Source organism: Cebidichthys violaceus, unplaced genomic scaffold (assembly GCF_023349555.1).
Source record: "Cebidichthys violaceus isolate CVI_PGR_0920_01 unplaced genomic scaffold, fCebVio1.0.p SCAF_14, whole genome shotgun sequence".
Lineage (NCBI taxonomy): Eukaryota > Metazoa > Chordata > Actinopteri > Perciformes > Stichaeidae > Cebidichthys > Cebidichthys violaceus.
The window spans coordinates 13393600-13418382 of NW_027176307.1; the positions used below are offsets into that span (position 1 = coordinate 13393600).

General features: G+C 44.1%; 1 protein-coding gene across 3 annotated transcripts in view; it reads left to right on the top strand.

Annotated features, from left to right (window-relative positions):
• pak5 (p21 protein (Cdc42/Rac)-activated kinase 5) overlaps nt 1-24783 on the top strand; it is a 65754-nt gene that overhangs the window by 25910 nt on the left and 15061 nt on the right. The window contains exons 1-3 of one of the 3 annotated variants that reach the window (XM_068708983.1): nt 2443-2465; nt 3354-3577; nt 5680-5724. In XM_068708983.1, coding sequence (XP_068565084.1) covers nt 3374-3577; nt 5680-5724 — 249 coding nt within the window. In that variant the 5' untranslated portion in view covers nt 2443-2465; nt 3354-3373. Of the gene's footprint in view, nt 1-2442; nt 2466-3353; nt 3578-5679; nt 5725-24783 lie in introns of those variants that run through there. The other 2 variants (XM_068708985.1, XM_068708984.1) reach the window with 2 other exon arrangements.

A 24783-nucleotide genomic window follows, 5' to 3' on the forward strand; every position in this document is an offset into this window, starting at 1 on the left:
GATGTCTGCGTTGCATTAAAGATTTGTGCCTCAGCAGAAAAGGGAAACGATTAGAGCTAAGGATTGTGAAGCTTTTGCTCTTGTTGGTTATCTAAGGGTGACACCTGTGGAGAGTCTGTCATGTGTTTTTGTGAATCAGACCATGTGAGATGAAGAGCGATCATGTGCTTCTTTAATGACCTTCGTCTCTGTTGGATGTTTCCACTAGGTTGTGTTAGTTAAAGGACCAAACCAGTGGTTTCACACGTTTCAGCCAAATCACTTTTTATTTGCTTATATATTTCATAAGAGTCAGTCCCCAAAACATGCAGACATTCTCTTTTAGATTTTGTAATATTTTTTTCCTGAATTTTTATTCAAATTTTCAAAATGAAATGTTCATCAACGCTTTCCAGAACACACATCTGCATTCATAACGATCGGTTAGCAGGACAGATGTCCCGTAGTTTCATTGCATTTCTGGCCAAAAAAAAAAGCATGTTATAAGGAATGCATAAAGTTATGTTAATAATATCGGTACAAAAGTTGTTCAGTAACAAGTGTAATCGAGTTTTTGTGCTGTTGTGTAGCTAAAACTGTCTTCAACTCTGACCATTCAATGCAAATAACTACTAATAAGTTTCTAAATGACACAGTTTATGAATGCAATGTTATGTGGCAGCTGAATGATGAAGCTCTGTTGTCAGACCTTCACTTCAGCACCTAAATGCACCACCAGGAAGGATCCACAAAATACATTTTTTTGTTATTTAACTTGTGTTAATTAGGAAATGTTTATCAGTAGTGTAATGGTAAACTCATAAGATACTGGACTGCAAAACCGCTGATATGGTCTAAATATATACAATTCAGTACAATAGTTGCATAAATAATCTTTTAATATTATGGTCGATAATATATAGAAGTATAGTAAATACTTTGCACACTTGGATTTTTGCATGATCGTTTAAAAACTATTTGCTTTCACACTTTAAAAAATTGCATATTTTCTGTACTGTGTAAACGAAGGCTGACAGTGAATGCGGCGTGGAAAGCAGAGTTCTGTAAACAAGCCTGTGGCACAAGGTTCCTCTCTATGACTCACAGCTTCTGATCCAGCGTTGAGCTCTCTGAGGGCAGCACTGTGCTGCACACTGTAATAATCTCTTGTGCTCCGATTGTGCCGCTGCATGCATCACAAAGGCCTTAAGCCTCCTCGGCTTCCATCCGTTCTCCGTCACTCTTTACATTGTTGTCTCTCCTCTTTCCGTTGTTTCCTCCAATGCGTTTATTTCTCTATCTCTCTGTTCTCGTCTCCCCCCCCCCCCCCCCCCCCCCCCCCCTCCCTCCCCTCCTTTCTCTCCCATCTATCTCTCCATCTTTCCTGTTTGAGGCTACTAATTTGGTCTGTCCTGGCTCTCCTGCAGGGCAGCAAAGGGAAATGATTGAGAGAGATTTCCGTGATTACATTTGTTTTTTTGCTTCATCTGTTTGAAGTTGCGTTTAGTTTCACTCTTTGGTGACTTCTGTCATTGCGTCTGCAGACGGTACTACCAAGTCAAAAGACTTCATCCTTTTTTCACAATGAAAAGTGATTGAGCACACTGACTTGATTCACACTTTTTTTTTAGCAAATAACAGCATCGCCCATCACTTACAGCGCCGATATCGAAGCTGGCTAGAACCACAAATCACAGTTTATCATCTCAAATGTACGCAGGAGTGATTCTGGCACCCAACAACACAGCAAGATGACATTTTCCATTTGCAGCGTTAGCTCACTGCTCTGAGGGGGATTCCTGTTTGCCTCCGGTCTCTCCTTCGTAAGAGGGTCCGTAAAATCCACACTTCTCGGCTAAATGAGAGTTCTTCTTTTGTTTACCCCGCGCGTTCTCTACGGTAGGCCTACAAAGACAGCCAGTGCAAATGAAAAATGTATACATATATTTCTTTCATGTGAACACAGGCACCGGGCGCTTTTTCGTTCCTTATCACAGTCTGGCCCGTCCTCAAGTGGCTTTGCTGAGACCTTATTTTGTTGTGTTCACCACACACACATATGTAAATAAAATGTTTGGTGTGGGCCTGGCACAGCGGACAGTATCTGGTGTGTGTGTGTGTGTGTGTGTGTGTGTGTGTGTGTGTGTGTGTGTGTGTGTGTGTGTGTGTGTGTGTGTTGGGGGGGGGGGGGGGTTTGATGACTTTGTTTTTCTCCGAGGACAATGCCTCCTAAGGGAATAACACAATGGACTCCATTCACAGCCTCACCAACAACATCATGACATTTCGTTCCTATGACTGGACATCATGCTTCTGGCCCAAACCGCCAACAATACCGCAGTGGGATCTCCCAAACGGTTCCTGTTGGTGGTGCAGTGAGAGCACAGCTGCCGTGGCTGCGTGTCGACATCACTATCAAACCTTACATATAAAGAAAACACCAACCCTAGCTCGGCATCAGTTTCCTTCTTCTTCTCTTCGCTTCAGTGCGTCCGTTTTTTTCTTTTCTTCTTCTGATGTTTATATTATGTAACCAAAGTGTTTGGACACTTTTGCTCGTTCTTTCCTTGTGTGCATCCTGCGGCATTAGTGGGCTGAGATTAGCATGCTGACCAGCAGAGTGTATAATAGCGCAGCACAGTATAGAATGATGTTACAGCCAATCAGTCTGACTTATGTGGGATGCTTCAACTGTGCAGCGTGCGGACACGGCAAGCAACACCTAATTGATTGTTGTGCTTCAGACTTTTTAATAACCAGGGTGATTATCAGCTCAGTCATCTGTATTACTGTTGTAGAATGAATACCTTTATGTTTCTTACCAGACCATCTGTAAGGCTCAGTATTATTACAAATGAGTCTTAATTTATAGTCAAACTTTTTCTTCATATTTTTCACATTTTTAAATCGTATACATATAGATATATATATATCATATATATGATATATGTATATATATCCATATCTTATTTAAAGATCATTAATCCAATCCCCTTGAACAGTACATGCTAATTAAATGTCAAAGCTCTCATACGTATCTGCTTGTGCTCTCGCGTGTGCAACAAAACTTTTCATGCGTGCCTTATGTTAGATGGTATATTTAGAGGGAAAAGTGCACGTGATGCAAACTATATTAATAACACATTCGCCTGCATCCACTCAACCTGATGTCACGTCACACCTTCCGTATGCTGTTAGATATGAAATGCGTTCAAGGCTGTAGTGATGAGAACCTCCCAAAAGGCACAGATTTGCACTACGCTTCAATATAGTCCTCCGCCTATCGTCATGGTTTTCCTCTCTGAATTGATGTAATAAAGTCAGTCGATCAATGCTGCAGTTGAAATGTTTGTCTCTCGCTTGTGGTTCACCAGGTTTGCCAGGGTTTTCCAGCATGTTTGGCAAGAAGAAGAAACGGCTGGAGATCTCAGCTCCGTCAAACTTTGAGCACCGGGTCCACACGGGCTTCGACCCGCGGGAGCAGAAGTTCACCGGGCTGCCGCAGCAATGGCAGAGCCTCCTGGCGGACACCGCCAACCGCCCCAAGCCCATGGTGGACCCCTCCTACATCACCCCCATCCAGCTGGCACCAATGAAGGTAGAGTGTGAATGGACAGAGGGCGACAAGCCTGAGCACTGGGGACAAATCGGTATCGTCTTCTGTGACTCTGTTTGTTCTTCATCCTTCTGTTTCTCCCCCCCACACGCCCCGCTCTCTCTGTCCATAGGACCTTTACATTCCTTTTTTTCCTCCCACCTCTGTTCCTTTTACTTTTCTATCTAGCCATGTTTCACTCCGCTGTCGCTGTATCTTCACCGCTCCTTCCTCCTCTTTCTACACTTTGTTGTCTTTCTTCTGAGGACAATTTAGACCGTTCTCCAGTGCCATCTGGCCACTTCACACTATTCAAATTGCCCTCGTATTTGAAATTACAGTTATAGCATTTACATTATATTGCTTTAAACCTGCATTGAGCGATTTTATGATGTTAGAGTAATATTGAAAACTCACTGAGTATTAAAGCCGGACCATATAACTTGTAATAGAAGAAAATATCACAGCCGTCCTTTTACAAGTTAAATGTTGAATTCAGAAGCAATAAAATGAACTGTTGCTCAATTGCTTCCAGGGGCAGAGCTGCTGCAGTTTCACTCGGTCTGATGCTGTTTGACCAGTAGCCTTTTGTGGCTAATGTTGGCTTCAGCGGCTTTATTACAAAAGCAAAACAAGAAGTAGCAAAGGTTATATACATCCACATATTAACAGTCAAATGAAACAGTTCTGTTGGCTCTAGCAAGACTTAATTGTAATTCCTCTCCGCCATTATACTATTATAACGATAGAGAGGCAAAGTCCCTCCCCTTCCGGTGTTCCCCTATTTTGAAGAAATGGTGTGTTTTATCCCGTGACTCTTTTTATGAGCCGGGAAGTGAAATGAGTGACACCAGTTGTACACAAAACACACAGGCATCACAGGATGTCACTTATGTGTTTTCACAGTCTTATACTTCAATAGTTTTATGAGAAAAAGAGAAAATTAAATTGACAAACATATGTGTAATTCATGGCGCAATTCAGGATCAAATAATCATGCCTCTCGCCGTTGACAGGTGTACGTATTTTTTTCCAAAATAAGGTCAGATGGTGGTCCACCGGAAGGGGCGGGGCTTTACCTTCTCCATCGAAGAAAGACAAAAAGCCACACAAAATGCTACAAAAATAGAGACTTGCATCATTTTTGGAGCTGTTGAAATCAAACCATAACCCAGAGGATATGACCTACAGCAGACATTTATGACAAACATAAACTCTTGATAAACCCGTAGGCTTTCTGCCCCCTGCTGGTCAACAATTGCTCAATGCAGCTTTAAAGACAACGCCTCGTTTTGTTTTCCATTAGACGATGTCACAATCTCAGAAAACCCTCGTGCGAACTTCTCCTTCTTACCTCCCCATGTGACTGTGATTGCGTGTCTCCCCTTGTCTCTGAACCTTCTGAGTGTCTCCTCTGATGTGTTGTTGTTCATTGGTTCTTCTTAACATATCAAATCGATTTGATCAACTGATTATAGTCATCCACACACCAAACCGTTTGATAAAACAACAGTATCTCTCTGCAGCCTTTCTCTGGGCTGTAGCAGAACATGTGATTTGTTTTTGAGGCTCTTCTCTTGCATACTGGAGGTATTGGAGGTTGTATTAGGCCTCGCCGGGGTTCACAGAGGCACTGCTTAAGATGTGGTGTTTTATATCTTCCATTGTGCTGTCTGTGGTCCCATCATACTGCATGTGTGAACCACTGCCCTTCAGCTTTGAGGACCAGGAGCCTCTCCTGTGTGTGTTACAACACCTGCTTACACCATTTGTGTCGACCTTGGTTAATTCTTAAAGAACACTTGCCTCACAAACACGCCACTTTTTAGCTTGATGTTGAAAGTTAAACGTTAAAGCACTGCAGCACTTGGTTGCATTTTTTTAAGATATACATATATAAATCTAAAACAGTAAGACTAAAAGCGCCATTGTGAGCATTAATCATCAAGTGAACTTGTATATATTAGTCCCCGAGGAACCACTTACAGTAAAAAATACACGATCAGACATCCACATAAGTCCTGTAAGAGAGAACAGCAATATGCCACAGGAGATATCTCTGAAGAGGGGGAAACAAGAAAATAATTCTCTTGCTCTCTTCACAGATATCTCCCAAGAAAGTCCGGTCATCCGAAACGCCGTTGCCCAAAGTATGACTTCCTCTTCCCTTCTGTTTTTAACCCCCCCTATCCCCCCCCCCCCTCCTCCTTTTTTTCAATTTTTTCTTCTGTTGGTCGCTCTCACACAGCCACATCTCTTGTTTCCACATCTCTCCTCCGCTGCCTGCTGCCATGCATTCAGGTGGAGGTGGTGTGTCAGCAGGAGCAGGGAGAAACGCTGAGAATGACTCCACACATGACATAACTACATCGCTCTGCCAAGTCTTTTCTTAGGCCTCATCTCCAACTCTCCTTTTTGTTTCATTTCGCATGAGCCTCCCCAGAAATGACAAGATTAACTGTAGCGGCATGTTCCCTTGGTTCTCCCCTCTTTTGCTATGGAGCGCCTTTGATAATGATGATGATAATCATGATGATGATAATGGTGATGGTGATGATGATGGGTGCTGAGATGTGAAGTGCATGTTGCCATGACAGCTGATTCTGCTCTGCTCTAGGCCACTCTGTGGAAAATAGGTCAGAAAGGGTCCGCATGTGTTAGAAGAACCCCTACTGATCCACCTCTTGATCCGACCCAAACCAGACTATTCTGGCCCTCCTCTTCTCCTCTCCTCTCTCCTGTCCTGTCCTTTCCTGTCCTCTCCACTCTCCTCCTCTCTCCTGTCCTGTCCTGTCCTCTCCTCCTCTCTCCTGTCCCCTCCTCTCCTCTCTCCTGTCCTGTCCTGTCCTCCTCTCTCCTGCCCCCTCCTCTCCTCTCTCCTGTCTGTCCTGTCCTCTCCTCCTTCCTCCTCTCTCCTGTCCTGTCCTGTCCTCTCCTCTCTCATCCTCTCCTCTCCTCTCTCCTGTCCTGTCCTGTCCTCTCCTCTCTCATCCTCTCCTCTCCTCTCTCCTGTCCTGACCAGTGGGAGAGATGGACATGAAAAATGAAATGAAATCTAAGACTCTTTATTGAATCTGTTGTACTTTTGATATTTAGTTCAGGTTGAAAGTTCAACTGAAGTAAAAAGCTGAGTTTCATGTTTGATATGTATGTTTTCTGTGGTTGGAGGAGTTGTTTTATTTCTTATTTATTTGAATTCATGACGTGACAGTAATCTGTTCTGGATCAATAAAAGGTTTTTTAAAAATCAAAAAAAAAAAATCCTCTCTCCTGTCCTGTCCTTTCCTTTCCTGTCCTCTCCTCTCCTCCTCTCTCCTGTCCTGTCCTTTCCTGTCCTCTCCTCTACTCCTCTCTCCTGTCCTGTCCTTTCCTGTCATCTACTCTTCTCCTCTCTCCTGTCCTCCCCTCTCTTCCTTCCTCCTCTCTCCTGTCCTGTACTTTCCTGTCCTGTGCTGTCCTCTCCTCTCCTCTCCTCTCCTCTCCTCTCCTCTCCTCTTCTCTCCTGTCCTGTCCTTTCCTGTCCTCTCCTCTCCTCTCTCATCCTCTCTTCCTCTCTCCTGCCCTGTCCTCTCCTCCTCGCTCCTTTCCTCCTCTCCTGTCCTCTCTTCCCCTCCTCTCTTCTCCTCTCTCCTTTCCTGTCCTGTCCTTAACCCCTCTCCTCTCTCCTCTCTCCTCTGTCTCTGTCTTCCTCTCTCCTGTCCTGTCCTCTCCTCCTGTCTCCTCTCCTCTCCCCCTTTATCCTGTCCTGTCCTGTCATGGCCTCTCCTCCTCTCTCTTAACCTATCCTCACTCTTCTCCTCCTCTTCTCCTCTCTCCTATCTCCTCTCCTGTCCTCTCAATAATGATAACTCAAATAAATCCAACATGATGTAGTTTCTCTCTCTGAGTTGTAAAAACAGGAAAAATAAGTTTTTATAAATGTACGTTCATCTGAAATCTTTGTAGGCAAAAACATATTGACTAAGCACAAAATTCACTCAAGGACTATCCAAAGAGAAGTTTTTAAGGTCAAATTCATACTTTTTTCTCCCGCTGTGTTTGTGAACACTCGGGAAAGTTATAAGCTACTTGCCAACAGTTTTTAATCAACAGGACATGTCCATAAAGAACTAATAGTTGAGGAGGTGGATAATAAAAGATTTGTTATTTTCCTCAATATTAAAGTTGTTGCTACAGACAACTTTTTAGACATTGCCAAATTTCAGGATACTTTAAAGGGAAAAAAGACCTGATGTAACCCAGTAACTGGAAACAAAAGTCTTCATGTGTAAATTAAACAGTAGGTGTTTGAGGCTGTGGTTACTAGGATACATGGGTGGGAATCACAAACATAAGATCTCTGAACTGGATTAAAATCACTGTATTTATTCTGTATCGCAGTATTTAGTTGCTTCTCATGTATGTGTGTGTGTGTGTGTGTGTGTGTGTGTGTGTGTGTGTGTGTGTGTGTGTGTGTGTGTGTGTGTGAAACCCTGACTCCCAAGGCGGGCTGGGTTATTTATTGTGTCTCACCGATGGCCTGATATCCGTCCCCCCTGGTTGCCCTGACACTTGATTGACATGAGGCTTCCTCTGCTTGGCAGACTCCTCCAGCTCTGTCTACAAAGTGTGTGTGTTTGTTTGTGTGTGTGTGTGTGTGTGTGTGTGTGTGTGTGTGTGTGTGCGCATCTGTGCACACGCCAGGTAGAGCATGGATGAAGCGACCTCCAGTCTGGCAGACCTCCAGTGCTGTCCTCGCCAAACGGCACAGAGGCACAGAGTACAGTAAAAGGTCAACATGGTGTGTGTGCATGTTTGTCTCTCTCTGCGCGCGTGAACATGTATTCTCCGTGTGTGTGTGTGTGTGTGTGTGTGTGTGTGTGTGTGTGTGTGTGCGGTTTCGAGAGGCTGGCGTGGTCATGATGCTGAAATAACTACTACCCCTGCCCTCTGGCTTGGGCGCTCATCGTTTATTCAACAAGGCTTGTAGCCTCGTTGTCAGACTGCTCATCTCAGCTGAGCATTAGTGTTGCTTAAAGCCTTGGCTCTCATCTCCTTTCTCCCCCTCCCCCCCTCCTTCCTCCTCCACCAGCCCTCAGCACGCATGCTAATCCAGAAGTAGAGGCTAACACCATGCCCTAACAGCATTTCCATGTTTAAAACATTGTGCTCGTAAAGCTTCTGCAGTCTGACACTTCGAAGTGCGGCGGTGCATGAGTAAGAGCGCTATGTAACTACCTCTGTGGGAAACGTCTCCAATCCGATGTTGCGCTTCTTGTTGACTTTCATGGTTGATGTGTGTGTGTGTGTGTGTGTGTGTGTGTGCTGTTGTGTGACGCTACAGGTTACATGTGTGTTAATGTGTTGCATTCATTAGCGCCGGCAGGGGCAGAGCCGTGGCTATTATTAATGGCAGTCTCATGTTGCACCTTGACTTTGACACCCTCAAATTGCCGACTCCCATGGAGCCGAGGAGGTAATTTACCATGATGGTGTGTGTGTGTGTGTGTGTGTGTGTGTGTGTGTGTGTGTGTGTGTGTGTGTGTGTGTTTGTTAATGGGTATGTGTTGGCATGCATGTGTGTGTTTTTGTGCAGGTGTGTGCTTAGGTCTGCTAACGTTAATCTCCTTGTTTCTGTTTTCTCATGTTTCCCTCTGAGCCAGTTCTTGTAAGCGAGAAACGCTGACACATGCAAAAGCAAAGAAGTTTAGCGGGAGCAGGCTTCTTCTCTCGGTGGTTTGTTACCTCACTTCACAGGATACCACTTATTGTGTCATTTGCATTTAGATTTGGGGCTTTTGGAGGGTGCAGAGAAACTTAGATGTATTCCCTAAATAAGAAATACTGCAGTCAATTAGCAGTGTTTAGGCAATGGGTTAGAGCCATAATAACCTGACAATAACCGTGACAAAATAAGGTGCTCGAGAAAGAAGCAGCAAGCCGTGGCTGCAGTGAATTAATAACACCATTGTTATAATGGGATTCTTTTTAAACACTAGCAGTAAAGTTTATATCCTTTACACGAGGTCAGGGCAATGGTAGACTTTGCCAACTCACACGGAAAGAGTAATATAGTGAGTTAAGAAGTAGTAGTCAGTGAAGCTATAGTCCACCTGAACACATGTTTTATTGGTGTCAGTGTGCTGCCAAATGAGTAAAACAAATAAAAAGAGAAACGCTCATTTATCGCATGTTTTATTGGAAGGCAATTTAAATTCTTTGTCTTGATCCCCAGGGTTATCAAACAGGCCCCAGACATGTCCACATCAGCGTCAGTAAGACAGTTAGAGAGAGAAAAATTATTTCTAAGGATTTAAAGACGAACCCATCATGAGACCAACTGAAAGTTTACTCTTCTTAATCCCACAGTAGCTGTAGAAGAGGGATGAGCCTGGAGGTATCACAGGAATAATTTATGCTCATTGTGTTTTAAAGGTGGATATCCATCTCTAATACCTCCCTCAAACATCATGTTCCTCTCCTGGATAAAGATCAAATCCCCCCCCCCCTCCCTTTGGTCTTTAACAGCTAATACAGAACTGGCTGCTTTTTTTTCCTAAATATATAATGAACACAATTTTCATCTTGAATTATATGCCGTTTGTCGCTTACAGTAGCGGCTGTGTAATACTATCAATTTCAGTCTGGCGGCATGTGGGTGGGAAGTTAATGTGAGAGTAGTTTAATGGCCTCGAGTTGATCCACAGGTTTTCCTCAAGCGAATCAGATAAGAGCAGTGAGGAGACATTCGAAAGGCAGCTGTGACAAAATCACATGTGAGAATAACATTATAGACAGAATGGATAGAGGCAAATTAAAGCTGCCTTTAGATAACGTCTTTAAGGTAACATCTAGGTTTCTGATTCTCAGCATGGACTGTGTGTGTGGACGAAGTCGTCATGACGTTTGGTTTGTTTACCGCAGTTTTGAAGCCTCGAGTTCTGCATTTTCACCGTCGCCATCTTGTTTTTTGTTTTTTTTGCAACCAGTGAACGGAAGTGACCGTTTTTGAACTGCGGAGGAGCGATACGGCTCTGGTTACGGCCTGTCAATCACAAGCTAACCCCACCCTAAAGCATACTCCGCTTTACGGTCTGTTTGACTCTAAATGGACCATAACTTACTAAATGAACATCCTGCTGTATTGAAGAAGACTTGAAACTAGAGATTGAGACCATAAACTCATGTTTACAATGTTTACTGAGGGAATAAATCAAGAGAGAAGTAGAGTCATTTTCTCATTATATATCAATATATCATTATATTACCAATACATAGACTTCTATACAATCAGAATTATTTTTATCACCAGAGGAGTCGCCCCCTGCCGGTCAGTAGAGAGAATGCAAGTTTAGGGCTCTTCTGCATCGGCTTCACTTTTCAGAACCGGAGGGGAAGATGGCGTTACGGATGATGTTGCTTGTGCTCGGGGATGAATCTGAGTTTTTTGAGTCAGGAGGGTGTTGTTTGCTGCTGCAGGCGCTGCAGGAAGGAGACCATGTGGCGAGTGAAAGTACGACGTGCATGGTGTGAACTTCACAACATTTGCGCATGTACTTGTTGAGGTCCATGCATATGAATCAGAAATGTGCATGATGATATTTTCTGTAATAAAGAGGTGAAATCCTCCCCCTGGATGGACACATATAGACACATGAATATGTGATCGAGCAGTGCATTCCAGGAGTTATTACGCAATGAAGATGTGCTTCTTTCCCTCCAGCCTGTCTTCTCTTCTCCTGTTTGTGATTTCTCGCATTTCTCCAAATGGCCGCTGACAACCTCCAGAGTACATGCCTAAACTTCTCGCGTTCAGCTGCGGGGTTACATGTTACTGTAGGTAGTGTAGGTGGAGAGAGCTCGCCGATATTTTGGGTAGCTGAACATCTCTGCGCTGTCAAGCCCACTATAGCTGCACTGAAAATATCTCATCCTTACATCACACTGGAGGAAGAAATAATGCAACAAAATGCGTCCAGAATGGTGAGGAACACTGCCAGCGGGCCCGGCTGTTATTTATAAATGTGTCCTGTTGATTTAGGGTTTAGGGTTGATTTGTTCATGTTCTGGTTGAAGAACAGTACATGGTTGCAGATTTACACTTTTTAATGTTGCGGCTTTGGGGAAAATAACAGTTTTGCTGTCAGATATCATGAAATACAGTCTTTTTATTTACTGTAATTAGCCACAAATGTCATATTTAAGTGAATTAAATGACACCGAATCTTCATATTTTGACATTGGACATTTAGTCCAGGTCAGACAAAGCTGTCCCAGTGTTTGTGACAGCGAGACAAAAGGACTTAACTTGCCAAGTATAAGGCATGTGACAATGGGCATGACACGCAGGGTGATAACTGGTACTTTAAATGTCAGTGGGTCAGTGGTAGCAGGGCACCTTCCCCCCCTCCCACCAGCTCTTTGGCAGGTGACAGAGGTGGAAACTCGATCACTGGGTCTCTCGAAAGGGTTGCTGCCGTGGCGCAGACGGCCAGGCTTCCAGTGCAGGCCGGGGTGCTGGATGCAGCTGCTGCCGGGCAGGGGAGACTTATCATGGCGGGAGGGCGAGGAACAACGGAGATCGGGGCCGGAGCGAGCAGGAGGGAGACAGGGAAGCTGAGGCCGGAGCGGAGGCAGCTGGTGGGAGCGGTGAACCCGGAGGAGGAGGAGGAGGAGGAGGAGGAGGAGGAGGCGGTGGTGTTTAAAACCCAGGCACAGACGATTCATAATCAGTCACAGGTGGGGCGCTCGACTGTTCTCCGCTTGTGTTGAGCCAAGACTGCATGCTGGTATGCTGGCTATGCAGATTTGTGTGCGCTACAGGTCTCCTCTCTCACTGCCAACACTTAGTATAAAACACATTAGACCAAACAGCGGCGGTGCAGGTAAGCAGCTGTTCCACTCAGCATTTATTCTGCTCGTTTTGTGCCGACCTTAACAGAGACGCTGCGTTCAAAAGGTCACATATTTGACCGCAGTTTCTATTTCCGTGGCATTCTTAACACTGAAGTGTGACACACCGTGAGTTATAGCCGTTCAGAGTGCGGGTTGTTTTCTCATGTTTCTGGAGAGGGCAGGTTTGCGCTCTGAGCACTGCATGGCACGAGTTATTTTGGTAGCTTTTGCTGGGTTTGCTGTATGTATACATATGGAAACGCACTCTAGAGAGAGAGAGCGTTTGTGATTGAACAGGGTCACCCGGTCTTTGCTTCAGGGGCAGGAACGCAAACTTGTGTCTTGATTGACTAGATAGAAGTGGGCTATTATGGTTCTTACATGAGCAAGCAGGGAGCTGCTAATTTGAGTGGGATTTTGAATGCGGTCTGTATTAGTGATATTGGGTGAGCTCCAAGGCAAGATGAGTGTCCAGACTGAGAATGAACGAGGTCTAGACAAGTGCTTGGATGTGGAGCAAGTCCAGAATCTCCACCATGTCCCCTCGTTCCATGTTGTCGTAACCCAAAACTTCTGTCACATTTGTTGAGTGGCTCCTCCATCACTGCGTAGACACACATACATGCTGTGTTTCTTCTTGCACAATGGCCGCGGCATTCATTCGACTTCTTAAAGGACAGAAAAGAAAGTCGGACGCTTTGATCGATACGCGTCTAATTTCAAGTTTGATTTGAATTTGACTCGGTACGCGTTGCACTCGATCTTACATTGATTTAGGGATTAAATTGGTGAAAGCAGAAATAGACTTGAAGGAAAATAACTCCTGATTGATGCATGTCCGCCCAGGCGCGCACCCTCGTGCACTCTCGTGCACTCTCGTGCACCCTCGTGCGCGCACAAACAGATAGAGAGAGCATCTGTCTTTCTTGGCAGCGAGCTGAAGTGGATGGCATCGATTTAGACCTCTCTCATTCCTTCCTCCACTCTGCTCCTCCTCCCTAGCTTTCTCACTTTGTCTCCTTTCGCGGCTGCCATTCACAGACACACTCTGCAAATCACCTCTCGCGGAGGCTTTCGGAGCCGCAGTCGGCGGGGGGGGGGGGGGGGGGGGGGGGGGGGATCTTGGCCCTCAGCAACGTGCGTTTTGCCAGGGCAGCTCAAAATGTCCTGGCTAACAATCATCCTTCAGTGTCTGAATGTGGGTTTTCTTTTTCTGTTTCTCTTTTGGAAGAACATTTAGCCTGTGCATTTTAAATAGGGAAGGATTGTTGCAGGAAAAACTGATTTGAGATGACTGCCGTGTCATACTTTAACAGAGTTTGTAATCGTTTGGAAGTGCTTGATCTTCTTGAACACGTTCATATTTTGTGTCCTATGGACTTAGAATAAATATGGAAATAACCCTGTGAGATGTACCGTCTCGTTTTCAAGGGGGTCCTCAACAACAATTAGACAAAACATTTAACAACAGAAAAGCATTACTGCATTAAATCTTCTTCTTTTTCTTAATAACAGTGGTTAGGATATTTGCATCCTAGTGAACCGCTGCATTTAAAAATCAGCATCATTGCTGTTAAGCCAGTGAGATACTTTCCACTTGGTGTGACTTAATGACTGGACCTGCAGTATCCTCGTGTGGCCAGATGGAAAACTACAACTCACAGTTTAGTGCTTTTCAAATCATGGACTCAATCCAAATTTTCTCCACACTTATGGACTCCCTGCAAAGCCCGTGAGGGTTTAGTTTGTGTCCCACTGTCAAATTGAGGGCTCTCTCGCAGACATGTTGAGCCCTTTACGAACACTTTCTGCGAGTCCGAAAAATTTCTGCAGGCTTTGCCAAAAGGAATTACCCATAATTCATAGCAATGTGACGTTAAAGACGTGGCTTTCCCAGGTGGAAGTTCAAATGTGAGACTATAAAGATTATATTACACAGCTTTATCCATCAAACATTTCATTTGAAACTTAAAATCAGGGAGTTAAAAATATGAATAAATACCCACAATTGAACATAACATGTTATGACGTTGTCAAGTGTCATTCGTACCATTTCAAGTCCTCTCAGCCTCTCACACTCAAGCGTTTAACAGGTGACGTCAGTTAAGTTCAGGGTTTAAGGCCCAGGGATTGGGCTCTACACGTCCTTTATCCCCGTGGAAGAATATTGAACGGCAATTTAGATCTATCTATCAGCATTTCAGGCCAGATTAGTGAGCATCATTTTTATTATTTCATAAGCTTCGGCTGGGCTATCTTTATCTGTTTTTATGGACTGGTTTCCAGACCAGGAAACTGCTGAAGAAAACTATTTTCATACACTCATGCGTGCATATCGTTACAAAAAATACTGTTTAATGAAAATTGCTGAGTCTTGGCTAACATCTTGTTATTGATTTTCGTTCATCTTTTTTTTTATCCACAAACAATATCAAGCTGTGAGTCAGTGACAGACTGAGAAGTTTACAGCGATGCTAGCTGCTCTGTCAGGCTGTACTGAGCCACTGTGGCGCTTCCAGCTGAATGCTAATGCCAGTGAGCTAACCTGCTCGCAATGACAACGCTTGACTGCTAATGTTTAGCAGGTAAAACGTTTGCCATGTTCGCCATGATAGTTTAGCGTGTTGGCAAATCAGTTAACATTTGCAAATCAGCACATAAAGTGGTAAACTTCACATTCATATAGATATAAAACAGCTTCAATCTTTTGATAGTGACCTTGGCGATTGCAAACATAACGTATAGAACGTATAGGATGAAAGCGTGTGTGTGTGTGTGTGTGTGTGTGTGTGTGTGTGTGTGTGTGTGTGTGTGTGTGTGTGTGTGGGGGATTAAAACGACAGCAGTGGGATAGAAGTGAGAGGAGAAAAGACAACATGGTCTAATGAGTGGTAAAAGGAGTAGAAAGTGAGCGTTGACTGAGATGTGATGTAGAGGCCTATAACTCTGCTGACGGGCCTCAGATTAATGAGCGCCGCTGTGTAATTAATCTAAAGCGGGCAGCTGTCTGTTTATCTGTCTCAAGACTTGACAAGAAGATAACTGAGGGACACCTAATTGATCCCCTCCTCTCCGTCTCGTTGCTCTCTGTCTCCTCTCTCCTTTAGATCACAAAGTTTCCTCGACAGTGACGGACTCACTTGGAAACTCACGTGATTGATCACACTGGCAAAGACACACTACGTGTTTATTCTACTTATTACATTTCCTAGCAATTTCCGCTGGCTATGTTTTTTTGAATCAACATAAATCTGACAGAGCTTAGCGGGATGGAAGAAGGGTGTCCAGGCTTTACTGCGCTAATATGCTTAAGGTCGGGGATTTGGTCCGATTGTGTGTTTTGTATTTCATTATGCTTCCGCCCCTAATCCATTTTGCTGGAAATCATCCCCCATTCGGCGCATTGCACCCTGTGTGACTCATGGACCCCGGAGCTTGTAGCTGAGGCTCTACCCGGCGGAGGTCAGAGGTGACTGGGTCACGCTGGTCTGAGCTGCCGGCTCGGGAGCCGTGGGGGTCGGGGGCGTCTCGCCGCTTCTCCCAGTGAACGGGGCTCCGCAGTCTGCCTACAGCGGCGCGTTTAACACACAAGCACACGAATACACTCACCGATGCTGTGTACACTGATGCATTAATCCCATTGAACGCCACCAGAGGCTTCTACTATTGTCTTTGTGTGCTAACGTGTACTAAAAAGTGGAGTCCTTACCCTGGAGAAATATGCTAATGAGATGTCAAAAATGGGATATAAGCTGTTATTTAAATTCCCGAACTTTTTTTTTTTTTTGCCTCTGACCCCTTAGAATATTGTAATGTCTACTTGAGACCGCTCACAAGCAGTTCAATCGTAGAATGATTTTCTGGTTATATTGGAAAAGTACTTAGAGACCCTAAAGAGGTCAAACTAAACAGTATTTCAAACGAAAAAACGCTGAGATTAAAGATAAAAATATGTCTGGAGCAGAATTTAGTTTTGTTTTCTACAGTGATAATTTCTCGCAACCCCCTTATGTTCACCTTGTGACCAGGGCCGCTGCATATTAAGCTGCTCGGAGTGATTTTGGTCTTAAATGTGTCAAAAGCATGTGATTCTGTCACCATTATGAATAAGTGCCGTGCTTGAATGAATGCTCCCAAGTTGGTCTCTAGAAGGTTCAGTTAGGAGTGACTATGAAATGATGGATCCAGCAATTACTAATTATGCAATTATAATATTACATTATCTATAGAAGTGTGAAATACAAGAATTCTGTTGAGTTTAAACCTTTTAATGTAATGTCTCATTTTTAGGTTGACCCTTATGTTACTCTTATTTCATCACTTTAAACGGTTCACACAGCCTTTTTTGTTTTTGGGTAGTCTTAGTTATGACACGGTGTGCATGAAGCCGTGATGATTGATGTGACGCTTCCCTGACATGTCAGCGGCTCTATGCAGGCCTGCTATTGGCTCTGGGCTCTGGCATTCTGGGTAGATTTGTAGTCCTTATTTTAAAACCCTTGACTGCAGTCAGAACACCTAAACGTCAAGTTGCTTGCAGCTTCTTTTATTTAAAGATTTTGCAGCGTCCGAGTGTAAACCTCAAGGTGACACCTCAATGCACACAGCTCACACTGATACCACTCTTGGGGGGGGGGGGGAGCAAAAAAGGGTTTCATTGATCCAATTTCCCTCCTACAAGTTGGTGACGACAAATTATTTTCTTCCTAAAAATGCTGCTGTTTTATCTCGACACACTTTAATATTCCGCAGGTTAATCGACAACTGGGGGTGACCGTGGCTAAGTGGAGAGCAGGGCCGCCTTTCAATCAGAGGTTCAGTCGGCGGTTCGATCCCCGGCTACTACTACTCTACTAGTCTCATGTCAGGTGATAAAAACTGTGCGTTTTTCCTCTGCTTCAAAAGCCGCAAAATGTACTTAAAGTGACGGTAGTCTGTCTAAAAGGCACTTACGTGTATTTCTTACAATAACAACCGATGACAACATTCAAAGTAGAAACATTTCTGATTAAAGTTCAAACATGTTAAAGTTAAATCTGGCTCTTGCAGGTTCCTTGACCTATAGGGTGAAGTTCAGGACCATTTCTTCGACCGTTATGTTGTTGTTGTCCCCCATAGAGAATCATTTCAGCATGTAATGACAGTGAATCCTCTTTATCTCCCTTATTATTCTTTGTTTTAAATGTCTTGTCAGCTCTAGCAGAATCGCTTTCAGGTCAGCTTTCATCGTCGTGTATCTTAAGACGGTATCCACCTATTCGATGAGCCCCTCCGTGTTCAGCCGCTCCTCATGTTGAGATGATGGTTATTAGCTACTGTAACTCACAGGCAGGAGGATGGCCTGAGGAAACAGGTCAGCTCACAGCCTATTAATCACGGGAAAACGCTCCAAAATACGCTCCTTGAATAATCCTGTTCATGTTTGCGCGGACCTCATCCGTGGTTCAGCTAATAACATGTCAAGAAATTAGCCAAACCTCTCCGTGAAATCCTCCGCTCAGTGGTACAGGTGGGTCAACCCGTCAGCTCGCGTACTGATCTGAGGTCACATTCGACTGCGTTTTGAGGTCAGGATTAGTCGTCGTAATTAATAACAGAGATAGGAGATATGTGCCTCGGGGGATCTTATTACCAGAAGCTTCACTCTACTTTGTCCCTTAATCAGTGAAATTAACATCCACATCGTTTTTTATTCACGGTTGTTTAATTCACAATGAGTTTTACCCGGTTCAGATGTGAAATACCGAGTCAGACCAGCAGAGAGCAGCAGAGCACAAGACTTTACATTACTACACAGGAAACATGGCTGCCAAGGGAAGGAACGGTCTGCCTCATTGTGACACTGAAAAGTTACTCTTGGTACCCTAGAGATCTTAAAACTTGTTTAAGGACTGGTAATATTCAATATTTTGTAAAGTTTGATCTGTGTAGCCTCAGCCTGATATATCTTATTAGCTAGTTTAATAATAAACAAACAAGTTTATTATCTTTTCAACTGTGCAAAAGAGCTCATTTAGTTTTCAAAAATTATTATTCAGCTACACCTTTGCACTGGTTTGCACATGTCCATCCGTTATCATAAACATGGACCCTGTAGTGTATTTAGATTCATGCTCACATACACCGTTCTGCTCGCCAAAGGTGTATCAATCCACAGCTGAAAATAGTCCCCAACAAATCAACCATTTACTCTTGTTTGAGTAATTTTGTGTTGTTGCTTTTTTTAAATACAGTGCCCAGCTGTTTCAGGAAAGTAATGAGGCTTTTTAAATATTTATTTTCATATACTGCATTTATTTTTATATTTAAAGATGTATTTTCAGTTGCAGCCACTAGGCTTGGAGAAGCACAGACAGGACAGGGAAGTCAGAAAGTACTGAAAGATGTGCTAACGCCTTGTGGGTTTTGTTCTTCTTCTTTTTTTGACAATAGGAAAAATATAGAATAACACCAGTATTATCATTTTTTTTTTCACTATGTATATTTGTCATGATACAGAACAATCTCCTTCTACAGCCTGATAAGATTTAGAGCAACACCCTGCTGATATTTATATATTAACAAACATATTAATAGTGATATGTCCTTATTACAAGTACCAGTAATATGTTGGAAAAAAAGCAAATGTATATATAAATTGATTTGATGAATTACTTTACTTAAAAAAACACATTTTTAATATATCGTGCTTACTACAGTGGTGACATTAGGCTTCCTCTTTTTATTTATGATTGGACACTGAGTACAGCTTATTAGTTAAATAAACAGTAATGGTGGAAAGTGAGCGGTTGGTTTCTTTTACCACCAGAGGGAGCTAGAAGATAAGATAACGCCTTAATCTTGCTGCTCACCTGAATCCTGTGAGTTTATCTCTTGAAATCAATGTTCTGTTTGCAGTGAATTCATGCATCGGTGTTAAAGATACGCGGCCTCGTCTTACACGGTATCGCCCACATCAAAGAGGAGGCTCACACGGAACAGTGACGATACACCTTTTTCTTTATCTCCGTGTGAATGATGGATGTTTCATTTCACACAAACAATATCTTCCCTCTTTGTTTATGCATCAGATGTGGTATAGTTGCTGATTAATCAGCAATGCAGGTCATGTTTGGTCCTCTGCGAGACGCTCAAAGGAGAGTCGTGAGTAGTCCCTTTGTCTGCCGTCTCAAGGGCTCTCTGATATTATCGTTCTCAGACGCAGTGAATAAGCTGCTGTTCACAAATTGGTCACCGATGCAAAATGATACTGCACTTCAGGAGCAGCAGCGGTGGTGGCGGCAGTAGTAGTAGAAGAAGTGTGTGTGTGTGTGTGTGTGTGTGTGTGTGTGTGTGTGTGTGTGTGTGTGTGTGTACCTACGTGTGCTTGTCCTCTGCAGTGTGAGTCGTGACAGAGAGATTCACACAGTGGAGATGGGGCCTGGGATCTTTACACATAAAGGGGGGGGGGAAGAGAGGGAGAATAGAGCAATGTGGATAAGAAGAAATATTTCTGTTGTACAATATTATATTACAGTAAAAAAAACAAAAAAACATAATTTTGATGTGGTCGTGTTCTGGCAGAGCTGAGAGTTGAGAGTGGGCGTGTTGAGTAGGCGATGTTCTGCAGTGTGTGTGTGTGTGTGTGTGTGTGTGTGTGTGTGTGTGTGTGTGTGTGTGTGTGTGTGAGAGGCAGAGAGAGAGAGAGAGAGAGAGAGAGAGAGAGAGAGAGAGAGAGAGAGAGAGAGAGAGTGCGGGGGTGTGGTAGGTGATGAGCGTTCATGCGTGACTAAAGACTCACGACTGGGAGGAGTTACACATCTGCCTCTGTTGTCGTGCATGTGTGTATTTCTAAGGCTGTGTGTGTGTGTGTGTGTGTGTGTGTGTGTGTGTGTGTTTAGATAGATACAGGAGTAGGTTAGCAAATTCAGTGAAGAAGAAAGAAGAGAATATTCACATAAAGCAAACATTAATGGACTGAAGGAGGCAACGTTTCAACAAGGACTGAAACGATTGGTTGAAAAATCAATTAGTGGATCAGCAGAGAATCGATTGTTTTGATGATTGATTCATTATTTATCAAAAAAATGAGAAAAAGCCAAACACATTATGAATTTAATATATTTGGGGTTTTGGACAAAAGGAGTAGTTTGAACCTCTTCAGCTATTTTCTGACATTAAATCAATAAATAATAAATGAATGGTGTTGATGGTAAATATGTAGCAGCTTTAGTTCTGAGCCTCTTCTTGAGACAAATAGGTAATATTGACAATGGATAAAGCCTATTGACCTAACATAGATGACATCGTGAAGACATTAAGGCCGATCTGGTATTGGATACCATTTCGTTTCACAAAGTTAATTAAGAAAGCAATATTTAAGTGTTGCCCTGCACATGTTTGTTTCTTTCACTGTATGGTGCTGTAAAACAAAAATATGAACATTAAAAAAAAAAGCTTTTCAGCATTAAATCAAGCTTTAACAGAGCACATCAAGGTCCAAACGGTACCTCAGCAAAGAGTTTTCATTTTACTGAACACATTTTAAACTGGTTTGCAGAAGCTGTGTGTTAGATGGTTGAGTAGCTTCGGACACCCCCTCACCCCACGTCTTTCTGATGGTAGCTTGAAGGGCCTGTGTCCGACCATTTTCAAACCGATAATTTGACATTTATTATACGCCCACTTCACGCTGTGATTGGTCAGCTGTGCGGAGGTGAGAAAGGAGTCGGGGTGCAACGCTATGAATGCCGTCCTGTCTCAAAATCCACGTTTTTATACAATACCACGTCTCCCTCCTTTATGACAGAAGGCTTTTCACTTTGCCTCTGAACTATAGAACGACACAAACTAGTTCTGAACGAGGATAACCGGAGCCATCAAACTTTTTCAACCCGTAATGGAAGGTTTCTGTTAAAACAGTGTGGAGAAGTTGTTTAATTCGTAGCAGATTCCTGACGAAAAAGAAGAAGCAATTTCAGCACCAAAATCAAACGAAACAGCAGTGCAGAGGAGCCATGCAGCAGAAGAGCAGAGACGCTGCTCCTCCTCCTCCTCCTCCTCCTCCTCCTCTGGCCCCTCAGCTGTCCCGGGACCCTGCTGGCCAGTGAAGCGAAGCCTCCAAACCAGGGTTCTAGCTAGGAGTCACGGGAAGGGCAAGCTCATTAATTATCTCTCCCTCTCTTCCTCCCTCCACCCTCCCATCACACCCTCCCTTCATTACCAGCAAGGTTAATCCCCCCCCTTATCTCCCAATGAGGCTCATTTTTCATGGCTCCCTTTCTACGACACTTCCTCCCTCCCTTCCCTCGTCACCCCTTCTCCGTCCGTTTCTATCCGTGACTCCTCTTTCTTCTCAGCTGCTTTTCTTCTTCTGCTTTTCTATTGCTAGTTTTGCATCATCCCACCCAGTTTGTTTTCTTTTGGTCACTCCTCCTACACTTACTTTTTATTTCCTTTGCTCTTCTCCCATTTGTCATCTTCCCATTTTCCTCTCCTCTCCTCTCCTCTCCTCTCCTCTCCTCTCCTCTCCTCTCCTCTCCGCTCCTCTCCTCTCCCCTCCCCTCTCCTCCCCTCCTTTCACCCCCTCTCCCTCCTGTGCTTACCTTGAACAGGCCGTGGTGAGTGGAGAGAGTAGATCTATTACAGCTTATCACTAAAGGACAGGCCAACGCCGCACGCCGGTGAAATATGGCTGCTGTCACAGCCGCCGCCGAGCACGACCCGTGCACAGAGCTCGCGGAGCTGTAAGGACAGGAGGGGGGAGGAGGGGAGCGAAGGAAGGGGGGAGGTGGGGGGGGTGTAGGAGCCGGTATCAGGCCCCTAATTCAAATTAATGGAAAGATTTTCGGGCTTGATGCCGACCGTTTGACAGTGATTTGGCACACAATTAACCTTGTCTCCCTCTCCCCTCTGCACTCCCGTCACCTCCTCGGTTTCATTCGCCGCCTTGTTTTCTCCGACTCTCTCTTTCCCCCTGTACCTGTCACGCTCCCTGACACACTCTTATTGATTATGAACCAAATGGAGACGATGATGTTTTATTAGATAACTGACACTCCCTACTGTTGTGCGCCAATTGAATTAGCTCTGAATCACCTGGAATCCACGTAGCGTAACACGATGTGCCTCATTTTAGGTTTCTCACACAAACGCACGCCACTTGCGAATTCATGGCACAGTTCAGAGGAAGTGCGAAGGCAATACCAGCGGCAATGATTCGTTGTAGCGGGTTTTATTTGGGCCGGTTAACAACATTAATGTTACATGAACATTTGTTTTTAAGGAGAATGCAGCTGAACAACATGAAGAGCAGAGTGTGTGTCTTTTTGTTTTAATGTCCAAGCTTGCTCTGTGCTCTGCAACATCTGCCCAAGGCATGATAGATTTCCCCCTCGCCTACTACTTTTAAAAGACTCGTCCTGCAGCCTCCGCCCCTCAGCTAGACTTTACTCGCTTTTATTGGCCATTCCACCTTGGGTTCCAGGTCACGGCACCAAACAGCCTATGGCGCTCAAACAGAGGAGAGCACACTGGAGTGTTTAAGGGAGGGAGAGGGGAGGTGAACCAAGTAACACAATAGAACAGGATGAGAGGATGTGTGAAAGAATCAGCCTAAATATTAATAAGGCTTGAGCACAGGTGTTATTTTAGTCTGAAACAACTGCATTCAGAAAGAGAAGAAAGATCCTTCTTTAAATAACCGCGGGAGCCCGGGTTGAGTCACCATCTCAAAGATAAATGAGATGAGAGGAAGGGAGCGTGTTTTGCGGTGACAGTTTGCAGGTAGCTAAGCGAAGGCGTCTACATGTATCCATCATGTCAGCGCGACAACGCAGAGAGTTGATGGTTATCGCGGATCCTCAGAGACCTGACCTCAGCTCATGTGACATGGACGAAACTACAGCGGAGAGACAAGCATGACAGTTATGTGATGGACAGCGAGGCATGAGTCGCCGTCAAAGGGTGTCAAAGAACTTGCTGATGCGACGTTTGTTGGGGGTTAGAGTGAGGTTCAGCAAACACCTTTAGAACAAGACTAAAGTATTGAATAATACAATGGGTTTAGTATTGTCAGCCTTCTCAAAATTACCATCAGAGGTTCATCTCTAAAAGCAATAATCGAAAAGAATCATATGAGTTGTGGTTAGTTTAAGTCATCACATGCCTCATGTGCTGTCCCACTGTATCCAAAGTGCCTCACATTGTGATGACTGCGCAGCACATCTCTAGCAGTGAGGATTAAACAGCTGTCGCTGTGGAACAGTCATGCTGCGTTACAGTTTGCTAATTTAGCTACTTGAGTTCTGTTCAGCTTCATTGTACCCCATGGTCGCTGCAAGCTTTAACAAACCCGCTCATTTCGTGATATTCTAGGGAACTAGGGATTTTTTTTTTTTTTAGATTTTGAGCGGTCTCTACAGGCTTGTGAAAGCCACATGAGTTAGCATTGACAGGTGGGTGGGTCATTTTTTTGTAGATAGGGAGCTGAAAACTGACTGAGACTATAAAAAAAACCATCAAGGTGCAAATACACTAAAAGTATGATGGGCACTTTCATGGAGGTACACCAAGGATGTTAATCCAGAGCGGAAAGCAGTGGTTTGAAAGCACACAGGGATTTTTTTAAAAACAACTGAGATTGTGGAAAAGTGCAAAATATGTGTTGACTTGATTGGATTTGATGTTCTGTTAGAGGCCGTAATGCTATAGGACAACATCACCGAAACACAGTCACATACACAAAAGTAAAAACCGATTGATTATGTAAGAGTTTCAAATTCATACAATAATCCGCTGCAGCTCAGCGTCGCAGTCACACAACATGTTTCCATTGTTCTAGCGCAGCGTCTCCTCTACTGTCCGAGTAGATAGAAGCGGTGCGTCGCCCCTGATTGTCACTGTATGGATTGTGGTGATCCTCACAGTCAACACCACACACAAACAAAAAAAACAAAACACAGCATATGTGCGCGTACAACATGCACGCGCACAGAGCGTAGTTCAGCGAGTCACGCTGTAGCACCAGTTCCCCCGTGACTCACGACACATCCGTGTAAAGGGCTTAACACAAGGTAGGAGGGGATAAGCAGCACCCCTGATGTTTAAGCTGCCTTTGCTTTGAAGCAGATGTGAGTGTGTGTGTGTGTGTGTGTGTGTGTGTGTGTGTGTGTGTGTGCGTGTTCAGTCTCACTCTGCCTTCGCTTGTGTGTGTGTGTGTGTGTGTGTGTGTGTGTGTGTGTGTGTGTGTGAAAGCGCATGCTGGTGTGTTCATGCACCTCACGAGCGCCAAACCAAACGTCACGACTATTAATGTATCCTGATCAGCCCACTGAAAATGAAGCTAATCTGTTGCG